Here is a 19,346-nt window from a genome sequence, read left to right as displayed (position 1 = left end):
TCTTTTATTTTGACTTCTGTCAATGTTGTTCTGGCATGGTTTCTTCTGGGGTGGCTCAGTTGGTTAAGTGTCCAACTCCTGGCTTAGGTTCAGGTCATGATCTCGGGGTCATGAGATCAAGCCCCGCATCATACTGCACTCAGTGGGTTATCTGCTGGAGATTCTCTCCTTCTGCCCCTCCCCTGCTCTCTCTCCCTCTCTCTAAAATAAGTAAATACATTTTTTTTTAAAAAAGTTACAGTTTCTTCCAAACATAATAATAGCGGCACACTGTTTCAGAGACAGGCTGCCACAGTTTCTAATCTCAAGTGTCAGAACGACCAAGTGTGTGTCATATTTGGGGGCCAGCCACAAGCCCCGTCCCATTGACCATCTGCAGAAAAGCTCATTGTTCGGCATGGGGAAGTTTGCCTGCAGGGGCAGAAAGCAGAGCAAGTTTGAGACGCAGGTGACGTCTGAACTTATGCCACAGACAGGCGTGTCCCACTGGCACGTGAACATGGAGCTTCACAGACCCCCCCGAGCTGCAGCCCCGATGCTTGGCTGTGTCATCTGGAGGATGTCACTGTGCTCTCCTTGTTCACAGTCCCCGTCATCAGGGGTCTCCTGAGTGCCACACCCTGTGCACAGCCTGACAAGCAATGACGTGCACAGGGTAGAGGCTGGTGGAAAAGATAAACCTTCACAAAACAACCACGCGAGATGCACAGCACCACCCGAAACGGGAAACAACAGTGATGTCCATCTCATCCAGGACTGACAGCAGAGCTGAGACAGGGAGTGGGGGTGTATCCTGAGGGGCCGGGAAGGGCAGCAGGAAGAAGACGCCAGACAGAGGGAACAGCACGTGCACAGACCCTGTCGCTGGAGCAGGGGAGGTGGGGAAGGTGGTACAGGGGGCTGAGATGGGCACATGGGGCCAAGGGAGTGATGAAACGTGCATGTTACCCATGTCACCACAACTGCAATCAAGATGAAATCAGCTGAGGGCAAAGCCAGCTTTGGAAGCTCTGTCTCCCAGACTCCTCCCTGCCCACCCCAGCCCCTACCTCACAAAACTGAAAATCAGCTCCAACTGGACTTGGCCACGGGGGACACAAGCCACAGCCCCACCCATCTCCCTGTTGTCAGGGGCTTCTATGGCAGCCAGGGCCCAAGGCAGGCACCCCCATCTGGCACTGCTCTGCACAGACCTCCAGCACGGCGGAGCTCGTGGGCTGGTGGGAACGCACCATCACTTATTTGGGTAGGAGCATGACTGCCAGCAGATGAAGTAGCTGCTGTGAGGGTCTCTGTGTTTCTTGACTACACATACGTCCAGGGCGGCAGAAGGAAGGAGAGACCACTGGGAAACCTGACAAACCACATGTATGTGACCCCTGTGGCAGCGTGCACATGACCCCACCAAACCCCGGCTGCCGTCCCTCACAGCAGGCTCACAGCAGCACAGCTGGGAGTTCCAGCTGAGGCCTCAAGTCCCTCTTCAGAGAACCAAACAGGTGGGGAACCTGCTACCAGGGCGAATGCCCAGGTAAGTGTTAGAAGCCACTGGAGGACCAGGGATGAGCCGCAACTCAGACACTGAGGATGCACCTGTGGGACTCTCTCTGAAGAGAGCCGAGTTCTGCCGGCCCCCTGGGTGCGGGACTGCTACCTGCCAGCATGGGCCACTCCAGCAGGGCTCAGCGCTGGTGCATGTCCCTGCTGGCGCCTGGCTCCTCGGGGAAGCTCCTATGGCCAGTGCCTGAAGAGCTGCATCTGGAGAGAAACATCACCTGTCTCTGTGAGTCAGACGGTAGGAAACTGGGACCAGAAGGACCATCTGCGGCAGGAAAGAGGCCACTCGGGGGCCATTTTCTGAGGCAACCTGCCCAAGTGGCAGCTCATGGAGGAGTGGCTAGAATGGCTTCACCTGCTCCACACAAGTTGGTGGGGGTGGGGAATAAGCACATGTTTGGAAGGAAGCTGGCTCACTGGGCATGAGGAGCCAAGGTCTCTGTGGGGACAGGGAGTCAGTGCCCAGACCTCATCCCCAGACCCAAGTCCCAGAGCTCTACAGAGGTGGGCCTGGTGGGCTGGGGAAGACCAATGGCAGAGCAAGGAAATGGGGCCCCCACTAAACTACTAGCGTCTTGTGTCAGGGGGGCAGGCATCAAGGCAGGTGACCCAGGAAGGCTGGCATTTGCTAAGACCCTACCTGGTAGAGCACAACAAGCAGGTGGGAATAAACCTGACAGGTAGGTGCATGAAAATGGTCAGGGGCAGGAGGGGCAGAGGGGTACTGAAGAAAACATGTGAGTTGTGAGGCGAGTCACCTTAAGGACGGGTCAAAGCAGCCCCGCTGCATGGTCTACCTGGACCCATAACACCCCCCTGGGCCCTGCAGACTCAGATCCTGGAGGAAATGAAGCTGGGCCCAACAGAACAGTCAAGGGTTTTCGATGGCTCTGCCGTCAGATGTCCAGACCCGATGACACTGTGCTGCAAGGCAGCGAGACCAGGGAATGGTCCAGAAAGGCATAAATCAGCAAACGTGAACCTCAGCCTCTTCCCCCAGAGGAGCTATGCAGACTACAGGTGGATCCACCAGGGGGACGAGGTCTTGGCTGGTGCTTAGCCTTGGGTGTGGACAGACAGCTTGAGTAATGAGCATTCTGGCTTGTCCCCATGACCCCCTGCAGTACCTCCCAGGAGGATAGCAGCAGTTAGGACACTGTTCGGGATGCCAGGCACCTGGTGGCTGCACCTGCCCCTGAACCACACCATCACCAACTTCTCTGGACACAACAGACCCTCTGGGTTCAGCAAACTCCTGCTTACTTAAGGGCTGGGCTTGGAGACAAGGGTAAAATAACTGGTGTCCCCTGTTTCTTCTCTGCCTCATGGAGACACACCGTAGCTGCCACATGTCAAGCTGTCCAGCAGCCATGTGTGGCCACACATGCCAGGGGAGAGCACTCTGCTGTCTCACTGAAGTGGGCAGACTACTTGTTCCTTAGGATGTAGGATGCCACTGCACATCCCAGCCCTTGACAAGCAACTGGACAGTGTCCACATCAGGCCCAGCCTGGGCGGAAAAGGGATAGATAACACCCTGCCAACGTTTATCAGTCCCTGTCTCCTGTCACATCCATCAGAGTGAGGAGGGTTGGATGCAAAAAGTCTCAGGGGGGACGGTGCCCATCTTGCAGTGGTGGCTGTGCACACTCACAAGTCTGACCACCTGCCCCAAGGATTGGGACAGCGTGGATCTGCAAGGGGCTTCCTGCTAATCTGCAGTATCCAACACAGTGCCTGTCCCCCCAAAGATACCCAGAACCTGAGGATGTTCCTTACATGGCAAAAGGGATTTTGTTCTTGGGCTTAAGTTAAAGATCTGGAGGCGGAGAGGTTATTCAGATGATCCATCAGGGTCCTTTCAAGAGGGAAGCAGAGGGTCACATCAGAGATGGAGGCGTCACTATGAAAGTGGGGTCAGGAAGACAGGTTTGAAGATGCTGTGCCACTAGCTCTGGATGCAGAACCTAGTGCGTCGAGGAGCAGCAAGAGGCAGGGAAACATTTTCCTCTGGGGCCTCCAGAAGGAGCACAGACCCGCTGATGCTGGTGTTAGCCCCACTAACCTCAGAGGTCTGACCTCCTGACTGCAGGATAGTAAAGGCCATGTTGTTCCAAACCATGCACGTTGTGGTAAATTGTTACAGCAGCAATAGGAAACTAGTTAGTGCACCCTTCTTCTGGAGAAATAGTGGACATACCCGACAACACAAACAATTCTGACTTGCATATGGCCAAAGTAGTCAGAATAAGAAACAAGGCTGGTAGATGATGCCACAGGCAGGAAGAACTTGGAAGCCAGTGAGGAAACAAATAAAAATTAAAACTGCAAACTAAAAAGACACCAGCATGATGCAACTTTGTGCCTGCTGGAATTTGCAGCCCTGGGGGGGGGGGGTGGGGTGCCAACAAGCCCCTCTGGTGGCAGGACACATCACTACAAGCTCCTGAAGGGCAGTTGGCAATGGGTATCAAATATTAAAATGGGTATCTCACTCAAAATGGCCAAGGCAGCCTGGAAGAACGAAGCCAGGGCCCTGAGCAGGTGGCAGGGCCTGTTGGAAGGCTGTGGCATTTAGGACAGCAGACACAGGCAGCAGAATAAACAGACAAGAAGCAGGAACAGAGTCCAGAGACACAGCCACACAGACATGGTCACTTGATTTATGGCAAGGTGACCCTGCTGTGGAGAGGACGCTGACCTTCCTGGAGAATGAAGGCCCGACCCTGCTTCACAGAACACATGGGGACAGTCAGAGAAGTGCTAGAAAACAGTGAAGCTTTAGGTAGCCACAAGACCATGGGTGGGGTGCGGATTGCTGTGAGAGCACAAGGAACATGCAGCATGAAGAGGAGCTCAGTGCATCATATTGCATACAGATCAAGGCTGTGGCTCACCAGGAGAAGCCCCAAGAGTAAACAGGCAAGACCCAGGTGAAAAAGATATTTGCGAATCACATATCCAACAAATGACTCCACCCAATATGTAAAGAACTCCTAAAAAATCAATAAGAGAACAAAAGCAGACCACCCAACAGGAAAATAGGCAAAAGACTTGAACAGGAGGGATCCCTGGGTGGCGCAGTGGTTTAGCGCCTGCCTTTGGCCCAGGGCGTGATCTTGGAGACCCAGGATCGAATCCCCTGTCGGGCTCCCAGTGCATGGAGCCTGCTTCTCCCTCTGCCTATGTCTCTGCCTCTTTCTCTCTCTCTCTGTGTGTGACTATCATAAATAAATAAAAATTAAAAAAAAAAAGACTTGAACAGGAGAGACAAAAAAGGGACATCAGGATGTTCAATAAACATATCAAAAGGTAGCCAACTTCAGTAGTTGCCAGGGCAAAGCAAATAAAAACCAAAATGAGACACCAAGAGCCACCAGAACAAATAAGCTAGAAACGACAGACACACCAGATGCTGGCCACTGGGACTGTCATATGTCGATGGTCAGGGCTAAACCAGCATCCACTCTGGAAGCTGGCTTGGCATTTCCTACTCAGGTTGAATACACACGTGCCCTAGGAGCTGGCAGTTCCATTCCCCAGCTCACACCAAGCAGAAATGCATGTGCACTGTTACCAAAAGGCACGCAGTGCTTGAGGAGTGCCATCATCCCACCCATGTCAGACTGATGGGGCCTTCTGGGAGGGGTCCTTGGTGGGGCGGGGGTGATCTCACCATGTGTTCACCATGCCACACACTCATGCACACACATTTGCCTAAGCTTACTGTACTTCCCTAACACCTACTTTCAAAACTGTGGGGAGAGAAGCCAGGTCTGGAGAGTATGAACTCCAGCTGTAACACATGTTCTCGAACCAACACAGACCTGCCTTAAACACCCACAATAAACTGTAAAGTAGAAGGACAATGTGCAGGCTTTAATGGAGCCGCCCTAAGATGTTTTCCTAAAGTGATAACTGAACAGGAACATGGTGGCTCGTTACGGCATTGTTTATGATCATGAAAACATGGAACAAACAACATGTAGCCACAGAACGGTGATAAAGAGACTGCAATGCAGCCATGAAAATGACCTATGGTCTTCAACTATTGGCACAGAAACACACACATGTTAAATGAAAAAAACGGAGGCATAATACAGCATGGAGGGTACCCCACTTACAAGAAATTATGTGTAGAGCACACAAGTGTATCTGCTGAGGGAAGCACATCAAAATGTTAACATTGGTCATTGCTGGCTGGTGGGATTTCAATGATGCTACATATGCACATGTGTCTGTATGGGCACATGTGTGCATGTATGTGGGCCTGTATGTACATGTGTATGTGCGCCTGTGTGTACAGAGGTGTGTGTGTGCATGTGTGTGCCTGCATGTGTATGTATGTGACTGCATGTGTGCCTATCAGCATGTACCTGTGTATATGGGTATGTCGTGTTTATGTGGGCACCTCAGTTCCCATCGTAGTCTGCAGGGTAGGAATATTCTAGGTCCCTAATGCACCAAAGAGTGACCATAAAAAGACAATGAAGTGTTTGTCCCACTCACAACGAACCCTAGAGAAGTAACAGCTGCACACAACCTGCCAGGAGAGTTTGGGCCCCAGAGTGAAGTCGACCCACTTGCCTGCACTTCTCTTACATCTGGTTCTGAATGTTACAATTTAAGCAGCATAGAAGCGACTCTCACAGTCCACACCCAGAAAGAGCCAAACCACAGGCAGCAGCGCTGAGCCACGAGCTTACTGTGTACAGTCATGCAGGCCCCAGCAGGAGGACCCCCAGCTCCACTCCCCAGGAGCCCCAGGCAGTCCCCACATGGTCTGGAGACATAAGTGGCTGCCATACGGGGGCGGGGGTGCCGCTGGCTTCAGAGGGATAGAGGCCAGGGAAGCTGTTCAACCCCCGGAATGCACAGAAACAACAGCACCGCAGCAGGGAAGCCCTGACAAGACAAATTCTGAATTCTTACAACATGACGGGGAGCAAAAGAACCTAGAGCCCTTTGAGTTGGGAGATCCATGCCCAGAAGACAAGCAAATTCCAGAGGTTGAAGCTCAGACTCCACCCTGTGCCTGAGTGTATCTGAGCCTTGTTCTGCTCACAGGCACGTGGGCGCCAGAGGACTCAGTGTCCCTCGGAGGCCCCTGCGGACACCGCTCCTGGTGCTGATCCGCCCTGGTGGACCAGATGCAGGCAGGCAGACCCTCAGTGACCAACGACCCCCCCCACCCCCGACGGCAAAGCAGGCGCTTTGGGAGGAGAGACTTCTGCCAGGCTCAGAAGGGAATGCTTAACACATCCAGTGAGCCCCCTGGAGGGCACTGGAGGGCCCAAGGCCATGGCAGCCCCAGACAAGACATGCGCTCCCCCGCCCCCCGCCGGGTCCTCATTGTGCACGCCCCAGAGCCCGGGGCCTGAACACAGCCGGGGCTTGCCGGCCTCCTGTTCCCACCTGTCCTCTGCAGCAGGACCATCCAGAGTAACCAGCAGCACCCCGAGGTGCACTGGGCTACAGACTGAGCACCCTGAGCGGGGGGGGGGGGGGGGAGTGGTTAATGAGCTATCCTCTAAGGGACTTCCACGATAGGCCTGGGCTGGGCCAGCTACCACTGTCCCTTGGAGAGCCCTCTGAGTCCACACCGCATTCTGTGCCTCAACCCTGGGCCTCAGGCCTTGGTCCCGACGTTGGAATAAACATGCTGCAGCCTCCACACCACGCCTCCCCCACCTCCCCTGCGGAGTCGGGGAGACAGTCTGCACGCCCCGTGTTTCTTCTCTGCTCACCCCACACAGCCTGTGGGTGAAGGCCTTGAAAAATGCTTCCCATCAGATGAATCATTTTAATTCAAAAAAGCCTGCCTCCAAAAACATCCTCAGAAATGCAAAAGCAACCTTCAAAAGAAAAAGCCCCAAAACCCTAGAGAACGCTTGGCGAAGACAAGCCTCAATTAGCATCCTCTTTGGGTATGATAAAAATTCCTCTCTGCCCCTCCTCAAGATGGGATTCTTTGCTCAAAATCTTTCCCTTTTAAAAATAACTACAGTAACCAAACATTAAAACAGGGACTGCATTTTAATACACCCTTTCTTTTTCTCTGGTTTTGAAACTGGCACCTTCTAACTTCACAGCAGACACAGACGCAGCCGCCTATGGAACACCAGCACTGCTGCCCAGGGCACCAGATCCAGACCAGCAGAGCCGGAGCGCTGAATGCTGCGGGGATGCGGGAAGAGTCTGAGGACAGCTGGCCCTGCTCCATGCTCACTCACACTGTCTTCTGGGTCCATCCTTTTTTTTTTTTTAACTTATTTATTTATGATAGTCACACACACAGAGAGAGAGAGGCAGAGACACAGGCAGAGGGAGAAGCAGGCTCCATGCACCGGGAGCCCGACGTGGGATTCGATCCCGGGTCTCCAGGATCGCGCCCTGGGCCAAAGGCAGGCGCCAAACCGCTGCGCCACCCAGGGATTTCTGGGTCCATCCTGATGCTACTGTGGCAAGAGACTGTCACGGGCCAGCAAGAAACATCACAAAGGCCCTGCCCCGAGCCTTCTAGAACAAAGAGACACCTTTCTGCCTCTCCAAATACTCTCTCCTTAGTTTCTTGCATGTAGCATCTTGAGTGGTGCCCCAGTGGCTTTCAATCTCCCTGAAAGCCACTGCCCCCTCTGACATCTACCAGGACCCAGGTCACACTGAGCCCAGGCCCACGCAGCCCAGCAGAGCCGTCCACACCCACTGCTTCCCAGCCTCTCCTTCAGGGGCAGCTAATTCTAGGCTTCACCGCTCCCCAAACCATGGTGAGATATTGAGCATCCATTCCTTATTACCTGTGGTTGACAGTTCATAATGTCACATCTTCAAAGGTGAATTAAACACACATGTGGATCTCAAGAGAGGTGGAGGGGATGGAACTGGGCCAGAAGCGCTCATCTCAGAGTTAGCTGACTTGTAGAGACCAAGTGTCTCCACCTTCTCTCTCAAGTCTGTCACTCCACCATCCCTGAATGCTGCCAGAGGGCAGCAACAAGGGAGGGAAGGGGCAGGCCTGAGAGGGCTCATTTGCAAAAGGCCTGGCCACTCCCCAAAGGAAGGGGCAGGTTCCTTTACCGCACAAATGCCTAGATGCAGCAGAGGAGCCAAACCGACCCCAAGATGGTTGAAGAAAGCCACACAGTGGAATACTACACAGCTGTAAAAGAGGCGGCTTACAGCAATTTCCAGGATTCCCCATGAAGCAAAAATTGCAACATGTAGAAGAGTTTCTATAGCATGCTCCCTTTCATGGGAGCAGGAGCAGTGAGAAAACACACGGGTCCATTCACTCAGCACTAAAGGAATAGAGAAGGATGAGCCAGAAGTTGGGGGGGGGGCTGCTTACCTCCAGAGTATAGGTGGGGAGGCGGCAAAAGTGCAGAGGTGCAGACGGAGCAGGGCAGGACTCATCTCACCCTACGACCATGCAGTGTTACCATCACATACCCCCAAATAAGTCAGTCACTGAGACTGACCAGAATGGGGGCACAGGCAAATATCACTGTATCATCAGGGAATCATAAAGCCACTCAGAAGGGAAGAAAACCAGCCCAGCCTACTCTGTAAAACAATTTTAACTGCATGGCGTATGGCTTACAACAAAAAGAATGTGAACAAAGACCATCCTCTGGTGAGTACGCTTGCACCCAGCATCTGGACCCTGGTAAACATCACTCCCCAACAGAATGAACCAGGGCTCCTTGAGCAACGGTTGCTTCCACAAACCTAGAATACCTGTTATGCCAGAAAGGAAGAAAGGACTCCAGCATAAAGGGGCATCTCAAAGGACCCAGAAGCCAACTGGAAAAGGCTCCGAATGGTCAAAGCTGGGATAATCTGAGCAACAAAATACATATGGTAGCACTGGTTTACAACCTATGGAATAAAATAAGTCTTCTCGAGTCATGTTGATATAAATAAGTAATTGAGCACACAAATAGCAAGCTGTCCTTCTAACAGAACTCCACTTAAGCACAGAAGCAACAACGGAAATGGAAAATCGCCTCTGGACATACAGTACAGTGCCAACCTGCAAGCAGTAACACCAAGGGAGGTAAAATTCATGGTGAAAATATGATGAGACCAAGGAGCTGTGGGGTTTTGTGCTCCCCTCCACAAGAGACTTATAATTTGCAAAAGGAACCATAAGTTCACAGGGGATAAACCTAGCAGCCACCACCCGGCCAAGCAACGACGGAGACCATTCGTACTGCCTGTGTCGTGGCTGAACTGTGTCCCTCCAAACCCACACAGGGGCCCCTGAGCCCCGCACTGTGGGATGTGACTGTGTGTGGAAGTGACAGGTGAAGTGGGGTCACCAGGTGGGCCTGTCCCACAGACTGAGTCCCTGCGGAGAACAGGGCAGGACGAAGATGCGCATGGGGCACAAACCCTGAGGACGCAGCCAGAAGACAGCACCTGTAGCCCAGGGGAGGCCTAGGGAGGAGACAACCTGCCACCCTGGGACTAGGACCCTGCGCCGTACCTGGACCCCGTGCCACATCTGGACCTCAACCCCATGCTGCACCTGGACCTGGACCCAGTGCCACCCCTGGACCCCACACCACACCTGGACCTCAACAGTGCACCTGGACCCTGCAGAGCACCTTGTCTGGGACAGGGACCCCATGCCTCCAGGAAAAGAGGTGAGCATACACCTCTGCTGTCTCAGCCACCCCAGCTGTGGCGCCTTGTTACAGAAGCCACAGGAAACTGATACAGGCGAACAAGACATAGTAAGAAAGGGCCGATTTCACTTCTGTATTTTCCTTGTCAAAGACCCATAACCTCAACCTGATCCTAAGCAGACATCACACTGTTCCAAATTGAGGGATGCTCCACAAAGTGACCAGGTCACGAAGGCAAAGAAGCTGCAGACCCACCACAGGCTGGAGGAGCTCCCAAGAGCCAGATCCTCAACAGGAAAATGCCCTAAGTGGGTAAACTGACAAAATCCAAAGCCTGTCTATGGTGAGATAATATCACCATTTCCTGGCTTCAACAATTATACTTTAAAACAGTAGCATTGGGGTAAAGGGGATGAGTGGTACCTGAAAGTCTACTGTCCTGCAATTTTTCTGTAAGTTTAAAATCATTTCAAATAAAAAGCTAAGAAAAAAATAGAGCTTACAAAGTGGTGACCTACTGGCCGAACTTCAACCCACAGGTATATTTCAGTTGACAATGTCAAAGGCGAATGTGAATTAGCTGCCAACAATACAAATGCAGAGATATAATTTAAAAGCCAGATTTATGGCTTCTCTTCACAAAATCACAAGTTGTGGCAATACCCCAAGGAAGCCAAATCCCACAGCGTGAGCCGCAGGACCAAGGCAGAGGCCCCCAGCGCCACGTTCTCACGGCCGTGGGCCCTGGACGTCCCAGCTCCTCAAGGCGCCCAGGGCCCCACGCTCAGGAAGAAAGCCTCCATCCACGAGCCCAGGACGTCTCCGACACTCAGGGCAATCTGGCTGCTCATGAGAAAGGAAACCTTCCATGTTTCCGGCTGGGCCCCATGCCTGTGCTCCCAGGTCAGAAGGGCTTCCCACCCTTCAGAGCAGGGGCTCCATTTCTGTCCCGAGCACTCGCTGTACATCTATATCATGAACAAATAGCCCCCAAGAAACACATCAAAGTGGAGTAAAAATCTGCTGAAGCTCCCATCCCTCCGAGGCCTGCAAACTTGCATGCGCTAAAAGCACAAAGTCAAGTTTGTTATTTTCTGGAATGTCCGCAGTCACCACTTTGTGACTTCTGAAGCCACAGAAGCACACACTGCCCCGTATTAAACATCCCTGCCTCAGCTCTCTTCTTTGAGAAGGTGATGCATCCTGGGCAGCAGTCCTCACTTGGGCTCTGATGAGTGCTCTTCTTTGTCTCTAAGAAACTCTACTTTGTTCATTCAACACCAGAATCTGTCACACTTCTGTATGTGTGCCCCACAGCCTGCACAGCAGCATCTCCCCACCGGATGGGGCAGCTGTCAAGTGCACACGGGCATTAGTGCTGGCATGCGGGCCTCCTGCCCATTTACCCACCTCCTGCAGACTGACACTGCACCACGTGTGCTCTTGGGGGAGCGACACCCGCATCCCTGCCACCTACTAGCCACAGTCTCTCACTCTCCCTCCTGGGGCTTTGTGTTTGGATTGGAGACATGGGCACAGAGCACAGGGCATCACCCCTCACGAGGCTGAAGTAACAAAACCACCGCAGGGCCTCTGGCTGAGACCCCTCAGTGCTGTGAGCTATGAGGTATCCTGGAAAGTCAGCCAAGGCTAGCTCTGTTTCTGCACAGAAGACCAGGGCAGAACAAGAGCTAACTGGCCCTGAGGGTGCGGATTATCAGTCCTGTGTTTATTATCACATATGACGAAGGGGAGGCACAGACAGGCTGGTAGCTCAGTCGACATCACGGAGCTGGTATCTATGGAACCAACATATGAGCCTCTCAGAAGACTAGCATACCGTCATGTTTACCCATAATGGTCTCACCCTGGAGTTGTTTCACGGCCACCAATATTCCATGCTGCTCTTATCCCAAACCAGCACGGGCTTCTGGTTGGGGGGGGCGGGGGGGGGGCCGGTATGGACGTTCTGGTCGCCGCACACAAGGATGGCAGGCACTGAGCCTGAGCCTCTGAGCCCACCCTGCCCCACCTGGGCAACCTCGCCAACTCACCACGGACAGCCAGAGCACAGTCTGTGCTCCAATCGTGGACGCTGCACCAGGGGTAATGTCAGGACACACCAAGGGGCAGACCATCCCTTTGTGCCGGATTTCAGAGTCCTGCCACCAGAACACCACTCATCCCGTCATGGGACTCAATCCCTTCCCAGCATCAGGACAACCCTGACCCGTGGTCTGTCCTTGGGATAGACAGTCAGATGGGGTGAAAGCCCATTTGATGAGTGAATTTTAGACAACAGCAATAAAAACTGGCAGCACTTAGCTCTTTGAGGTACTTATCTTGCTTTCCTGACTTTCAAAGTTTCCAGAGAATCTACTTCTCTCTAGCCTTGCCTTTCGCCATCACTGACCAGGGAAATGTACAGTTCGATCCTGAGCTACAGATTAGGATTCTGATTAAATGCCGTGAGCAATGCTGGCTGACAAGAACACCATTATTCCAACCCACATTTAGTCAAAAATGGCGGCACCTCCATCCGAGAGAGCTGTGCACTCGGTCCTCAGGGATATCTCCCATGTGGTGTGTATCTGCTTGTGCTCCCATCCCCCTTGACAGGCTCTAACCAGCGGCCTGGCCACGGAGTCTGAGCTGTTAAAGTTTGGCGGTCTCCCTAGACTTGGACGGGACACCCAGAGGAGCACATGCACTGAGGCACCAGCGGCTGCAGATCGGCACAGCAGGGGTGGGCCGCAGGACAGAGGCTGACTGGATTACCAGGGAAGGAAGTAAACACCACAGTGGGGTGTGGACCCCAGACTCTAACACGCACACGCAACTCCAGCCGCAGTCACAGCGACACCGAACAAGACTCAGAGAGGTGCCCGGCCACACTGGCTGCCTCGTCTGTCTGAGCCGGGTCCCTACCCGCAGGCCCATATGGGACCACAATACACACGAGGACCCCAAAGCAAAACCCCTCAATATCAGGGAGGTGGGCTCTGTGTTTTCAGTTTTGCTTGGTTCTGGACCAGTAACTGACCCAGCTTGTTTCCCAAGGCAGCAGGGAGATAATCCCTTCGAATGCAGGAATCCTGTGTCATGCAGTAGACTGATGGCACAACATCTCACCGAAGTTAGCTGAGTAGAAATACCAGCTGGCGGGGCCTGCTCACCCGGGTCATGTTTCAGTTTTTGTCTCATTGGTTGAAAAGTCTCTCTGGGAAAACCCTTGAATGAACCTTCCTCCAAAAGTACAGTTTGGATCAGGTGGCATCTCAGAGGAGGGTGCTGCACAGAAGGGGTGTGACGGGAGGGTGTCAGGCCCAAGCCCCTCAGGCGCAGGCTCCCCCAGGAACGCGCAAACGTCAGCACCACAATCTAACGATATGCAGTGATCCAGCTTACCTCCTTGCTGCCTGTGGGCACTGGTGAGGAGGGGTCTGTGGGGTTGGGCCGTGGGTCAGCCCCGTTCTGAAAGAGGGGAAGGGCAGGAGGGGTGGGGCTGCACGGCAGGACAGCAGGCAGAGGGGCGGGGGCGGGGCAGCACCCCAGTAAGGAAGGAGCCCTGATAAACAGGACAAATTCTCTTCCCTCTCTGCAAGTTCCAGGGCTCACGCCAGCCTGACCACACAACAGCGGTGGGTATGGGAGTTGTGTGTGTGGGTACATGTGTCCATGTGAACTCACTGGGTGTCTGGACGCCACAAAGCCTAGCACCTGAGCTCCATGTCTTCCTCATCGGCAACCCAAGGTGTGGTCCTTCACCGTCCTGCTCTGCCTTCCACCCTGGCTTCAGGACGGCGTCCCCGCACTCCTGCTAGCCGGCACCCCTCAGCCCCAAGCCCAGTCTGGGCCTTGAAACCCGCTGTGATTCCTGGTCTCCGCCTTCACTAGAGTAGCCTCAACCTCAAACACATGAAGGTTCCAGAGTCTTTCAAAACAGACCTTCTCTGCATTTATAAGCGCTTGATTGTAGACTCGAAGTGTCTCTGGGCCACATGATAATACCCTCAACACAGAAGCGCTACAAACATCTCTATCTTGCACCGCATCAAACCTCCACAGCCTCTGGGCTCATCCTCCTGCATGGCAGCAGGTTCCCACTGTGGCAGGACCTCCACCCCAGGGGTGAGCATTCTCTCCGTGCAAAGAACACCGTGAGCAATGCAGACGACAGACAGCACAGCTCGAGAACAAGGCTACTCACTTGGGGTCACCAACTTGCAGTGCAGCCGCTGTACTGAGCTGCTGCCCTGCACCAAAGTTCAATGCCAGGCACTGCAAAGAAGGGATCAGTGGTTCCTAACAGGCCCAGGGCAGCTGCTCAAGAATGCCACGGGCCAGCTCCAGGGTAGCGATGCACAGTCCTCTGTCATGGTGCTGGGAGGGTTAGAGGGCTCCCGCAGGGGTCTGTCTGGAGACAGGAGGAGGGCATGCCCCGACACCGAGACCAGAACTTCCACTTCACTGGAGGGACAGGTTGACACCGGAAATGAGACTGGAAAGCTTGGCCAGAGATCCACCCCTGAGGCCCAGAGCTTAGATTCTTAAGAGAAACTTGGAAGATTCTAAATAGGCGAGTAGGGTCATCTGGTCTGAGCTTCTGGAAGGTCAGTCTGGGCATGTGGATGGGATGGAGTGAGGCAGAGGTCAGGAAGCCCCTGGCCAGCAGAGCTAAGTAAGAATAAGGACACTGAGCCAGGGAGGGGACAGTCTGACAAGGTCACAGCAGGTCCCACATGGCACACAGACACAGGAACCCACGATGGCACGAGGGCTCAGACCCAGAGGGAAGGGCAGCAGCAGGGTGGTGGCCAGGAGCACAGAGGATGGGCAGGCCTAGGGGAAGTGTGCCCTGCGGGGCACTTGTAGCTCGGAAACCTGCCAGAACAGGGGCTTTGTGTCAAGGCCCTGGGGCCACTGTGGGGTTGTGTCCTCAGTGACATGTGTACACAGTAACACTGACATCTCAGCATTTCTGTGAATTCAAAGAAGTAAATACGCATGCGGTGGTGTTAGGATGTAGAGGAGATGACACTGGAGACAGGTCACCAGGTACAGGGGTGGCACCCCAAGAGGAATGGGTCCTGGAAGCAGTGAGGTAGGGGCAGGGGGCCAAGGGGGACCGAGGGGGCCCGGGCTTCCATGGGGCCCCGTGCTGCCCATATGTCAAAGACAATGCACACTGGCAACAACCCTGAGCTGGCTGGGCCAAAGCTCTCTGGACACTCTGAGCATTTCTGCACTCAGGAGGGCAGCTTTCATGCAAAGAGGGCAGGAGCACAGTGTCCTCTAGGACTCGTGACCTGGCAGCACCCCTGCTTGGCCCACACCCAGAGAGACTGAACACAGGGTCTGGGAGCGATCCCCGCATGCCCAGGTTCACCGCAGCCCTGCTGATGGAGGTGGGGGCAACCCAGTATCCACACATGGCGGGTGGGTACAGAACACGCACAGTTCATGTACACGAAGACAGAACGTTATTCAGCCTTCCACGGAGGAAACTATGGCACCTGCAACAATGTGGACAGGCCACGAGGACACGGTGCTGTGTGAAATCAGCCAGAACCAGAGGGACACGTAGTGTAGGATTCCACTCACATGAGGTCCCCAGAGGAGGCAAATTCAAGGTGGCAGAGAGCAGACTGTGGGTGCCGAGGCAGGGGCAAGTCTGGGGATGGACGGCTGTGCTCACGGATGCACAGCAGCGTGAACATGCTTTGTGACCTTGGACTCTGCACTTGAGAATGGCTAAGATGGCAAATCGTATGTATATTTTACAATAACTGAAAATTGTTTTCATGTTTTGTGATTTTTTTTTTTTAAAGAGAGAGAGAGAGAGAGAGATGCTGTGTGGCAAGGCATTCTGGGGCCGGGGCTGTGTGTGCCGGTGGGTAGGAAAGGCCCAGCAGAGAGAGGGGATGAAAGCGCACCTCCACATGGGCAAGTGAGAGGAGCCCTGAACCTGTACGCAGGGGTCTTTGGTTGAGGTTAGAGGGTGGGATGGGATGGGATGGATGAAACAAAATGGAAAATCCTGGAGGGAAATATCTTCAGCATGACTCCAACGACCAAAACCCCAGTGAGTTCTTAAATAAATGCCTTGAAAAGCATGGCGTTCAGTGCTGAATCAACACTGTAGTCGGGGCATATACTGGCACAAGAGAAGCGGTGTGTTGTTTAAAGGACAGAGCATATCCGTGTCCTGGTGTACCTGTCATTCTTTGCCACGGACAGCAATGCAGGAAATATGGACAGAATTCCAGTCACGATCCAGCAGGACCAAGAACTTATCAATCAGAACAGTGTAGACGTGACCTACCCTCAGCTGCAGAGTGTGTTTCCTGTGGAGAACACAGCACCCCACGTTGCTAATGGCTATGCTCTGGATGAGTGAGAGCTGACCCCGCACCCCCTCCTCCAGGAAGGACATTTACATGAAGCAGAAACACACACACACACACACACACATCTGCGAAGCCTTTCCACCCAATGTCAACCCTGCACGGCCAACCCCGTGCCGTCGGAGGGACTTCCCGCGGCTGTGTGAGAACTGTCCCCTCGAAAGGCCTCCAAGGAGACAGAAGGGCCACCACCACGCCATCTGAGGTTTTTTCTCCAGCCCCGGGTTCCTTGGCTTCCTCTATGTGACCTGAAGCAGGGAAGTGAGGGCGCGTGCGCTTTCACTCACCAATCTGTGCCTGAGCTGGACCGTCACCAGAGGAGCTCCTGACAGGTTCTGGGAGAGCACGGGCGGCGGGGACACCTTCAGAGAAATCAGGTAGCTGACTGCAGACAGTGTGTGGCTTTTGTAATTTGCTGCCTCTGCAATCCTTGGAAATGGAAGAAACACCATTACAAAAGGGGAAGTGGGGAGGGGCACGCAGCCAGAACCAGGACTTGGAACTTAATGTTAAGGCTGAGATTTTTGAGACTGAAATCCTCCTTGGATGGAACTTTGTCTTGTGGGGTACACGCTGCTCTCTAAGGTTGGATGCTGGCACCCACAGGGGGATCTACCCCTGGTGCTGCCTGGACTCCATCATTGGGCTGCATGCCAGCTTCCCAGGCAACCTGGGGCCCTTGACCTCACCGAGTCGATAATTTAGCAGAAGAAGTCATGGCTCAGGGAGTTTGAAGAACAGAAGGATCAAGGCACCACGTGTGACTCTTAGCAATCTCACCTGCTCAGCCGCGTGTGTGACCTTGGGTAAGGGACTCACCCCGTCTGAACTTTAACCTCCTGTTTATAAAATGCTGTGATAAATGGTAGTGTGGTGAGCACCTGCTGTTCTGCCACCCAGTGTGCATTCACTCTCCTGAGAAAGGCCCACACTCTCCTCCACGTGACTGCCCCCTGCCTCACTTCTGGCTGGGGAGTAAGCCCTGCTGTCCAGGTCTGGACCTGGAGCGCACGGCCTCCCTCGGGCCATGGTGATTGTCCAGAGGTGAGTATGTGATCTGGGAAGGTCCAAGGAGATGCAAAAGGACTCAGATAGAAAATGCTGGGTCAGGGACCCTCATATCTCTCTGCTACGTGTCTGCCCTGCAGGAGGAGGCCCTGGCAGGGGCTTACAGCCATGAGTGGAGAGATGAACTGGGAAAGGAGCCCATCCCAAGGAAGAAGAGAGACAGCTGAGTGACAGCAGCTGGGCGCTGGATCAAGCCGCCCCTGAAGCCACTGTGCCTGTATACCCTGCAGCTTACATGATCCAAGTGCCCTCTCATGAAGACACTTTAAGCCACGTTTTCGACATGTACAACCCAATCAAAGGAATCCTGCCTGATATACACGGTCCTTGCCTCACACAGTTACAAGGTCAAAGTGATACTCAGGGCCAAGATGGGGTACAGGATTCAAGGAAGCGCCCAAGCTCAGGGCCTGGCACATGTGTGCAGTGCTTGTATGACTCCATGGATGAGCACCTGTCTGAAGTCGTGCCCTGCTCGCTGCCCCGCAGTCAGTATTCAGCAAACGTCTGTTGGCATGAATTTCGACTTGGGAAAACTGCTCTCGGATGCCTGAAATGTGGAGTCACTGGGCCCACACAGGCCGCCTGGCCCTCTGCTGCTGTCTTGTCTCATCAGGACCTCACTTGTCTCCCACTTGCTCCCCAAAGCCTGGCGCAGGATTCTCCCTCTGCCTGTGCTTGCGTCCATAGAGCCACCTTCATAACACCTAACCCGGTCTCTGGGGGCTGGGTATACGAGCCTCCTTCTCCCTTGACTAGTTTTACCTAATAACTAAACTCAAGCCCCTCGCCTTCTCAAACCTACAGAAAATTTGCTAGAAAGAGGACAGTGGACACTCACTCTTCACCTAGATCCCTATCCCCTACCAATCCGTCACATTTGCTGCGACTGGCAGGCTCACACACACACACTCCTGCTGAGCCCCGAGGAAGCACTCATGGCACCTCTCCCCCGAGTACTTCAGCAAGTACCTTTTAACTCTAGAGACAGCCCCCACCATACCACAGCACCATCAGACACTGCTTCAGTATTGTGATGCCATGTCCAATCCCCACCTGTTGCCTCCGAGCTCTGCTGGTCCCGATGAGGCCCATGCATCTGCTAAGGAGATCATCCTTGCAGGCCCACAGCTCTTTCTCCATCATGCCATGGGCATTCAGCAGTGCCAGCCACACTTTGCAAAATGGCCCTTTACATTTGCTGGTTCCTCATGAGGAGCTTCAGACCAAGTGCTGGGGTAGGATTATTCCACGGGCCTCATTAACTCCCTCCCACCACATCACATCAGGGGACATAAGACATCACGTCCCATTGTTGATGTCGAGAGTGGCCAGCTGGCTGAAGGGAATGAACGCCCAATGAATGAAAGGATTTAATGTCCTCTCAGTCCTCCTTTGGGGTGACCTTTGCCTGATAGGTAACTACATGTAGGGCTGCAAGATGGTGTCCTTCTGATCCTGCCATTCCTTCTGTACCGATTGGCTGGCATTACTCTACAGAGACGATCAAGTGCAGGGAAGGAAGCCAAGCCAAAACCTGTGCGAACTTACTCGTCTGAAGCACATGTGAGTCTGCCAATAAGACACTGAGACCTGGAGCATCTCTAGACTCCCTCCCCAGCTTGGATTCCCAGTTGCTTGCCTGGCACAGCATGACCATCAGTAAGAGCTGAGCAGTCCTCAT

The 19,346-nt window shown here is 53.7% G+C and overlaps 1 protein-coding gene across 4 annotated transcripts in view; it reads right to left on the bottom strand.

The window, feature by feature from the left end:
• The window catches only part of ADGRD1 (adhesion G protein-coupled receptor D1), a 122,452-nt gene that overhangs the window by 55,944 nt on the left and 47,162 nt on the right, over positions 1-19,346 (bottom strand). For all 4 annotated transcript variants that reach the window (XR_008664064.1, XM_055322321.1, XM_055322323.1 and 1 more), the window contains one exon: positions 16,882-17,023. Coding sequence is in view for 3 of the 4 variants with exons in the window: in XM_055322321.1 (XP_055178296.1) it covers positions 16,882-17,023 (142 nt within the window). In the remaining variant the exon portion in view is untranslated. The remainder of the gene's footprint in view (positions 1-16,881; positions 17,024-19,346) is intronic.

This window comes from Nyctereutes procyonoides, unplaced genomic scaffold (genome assembly GCF_905146905.1).
Source record: "Nyctereutes procyonoides isolate TBG_1078 unplaced genomic scaffold, NYPRO_anot_genome, whole genome shotgun sequence".
Classification (NCBI taxonomy): domain Eukaryota; kingdom Metazoa; phylum Chordata; class Mammalia; order Carnivora; family Canidae; genus Nyctereutes; species Nyctereutes procyonoides.
This window is presented reverse-complemented; position numbering and strand designations above follow the sequence as displayed.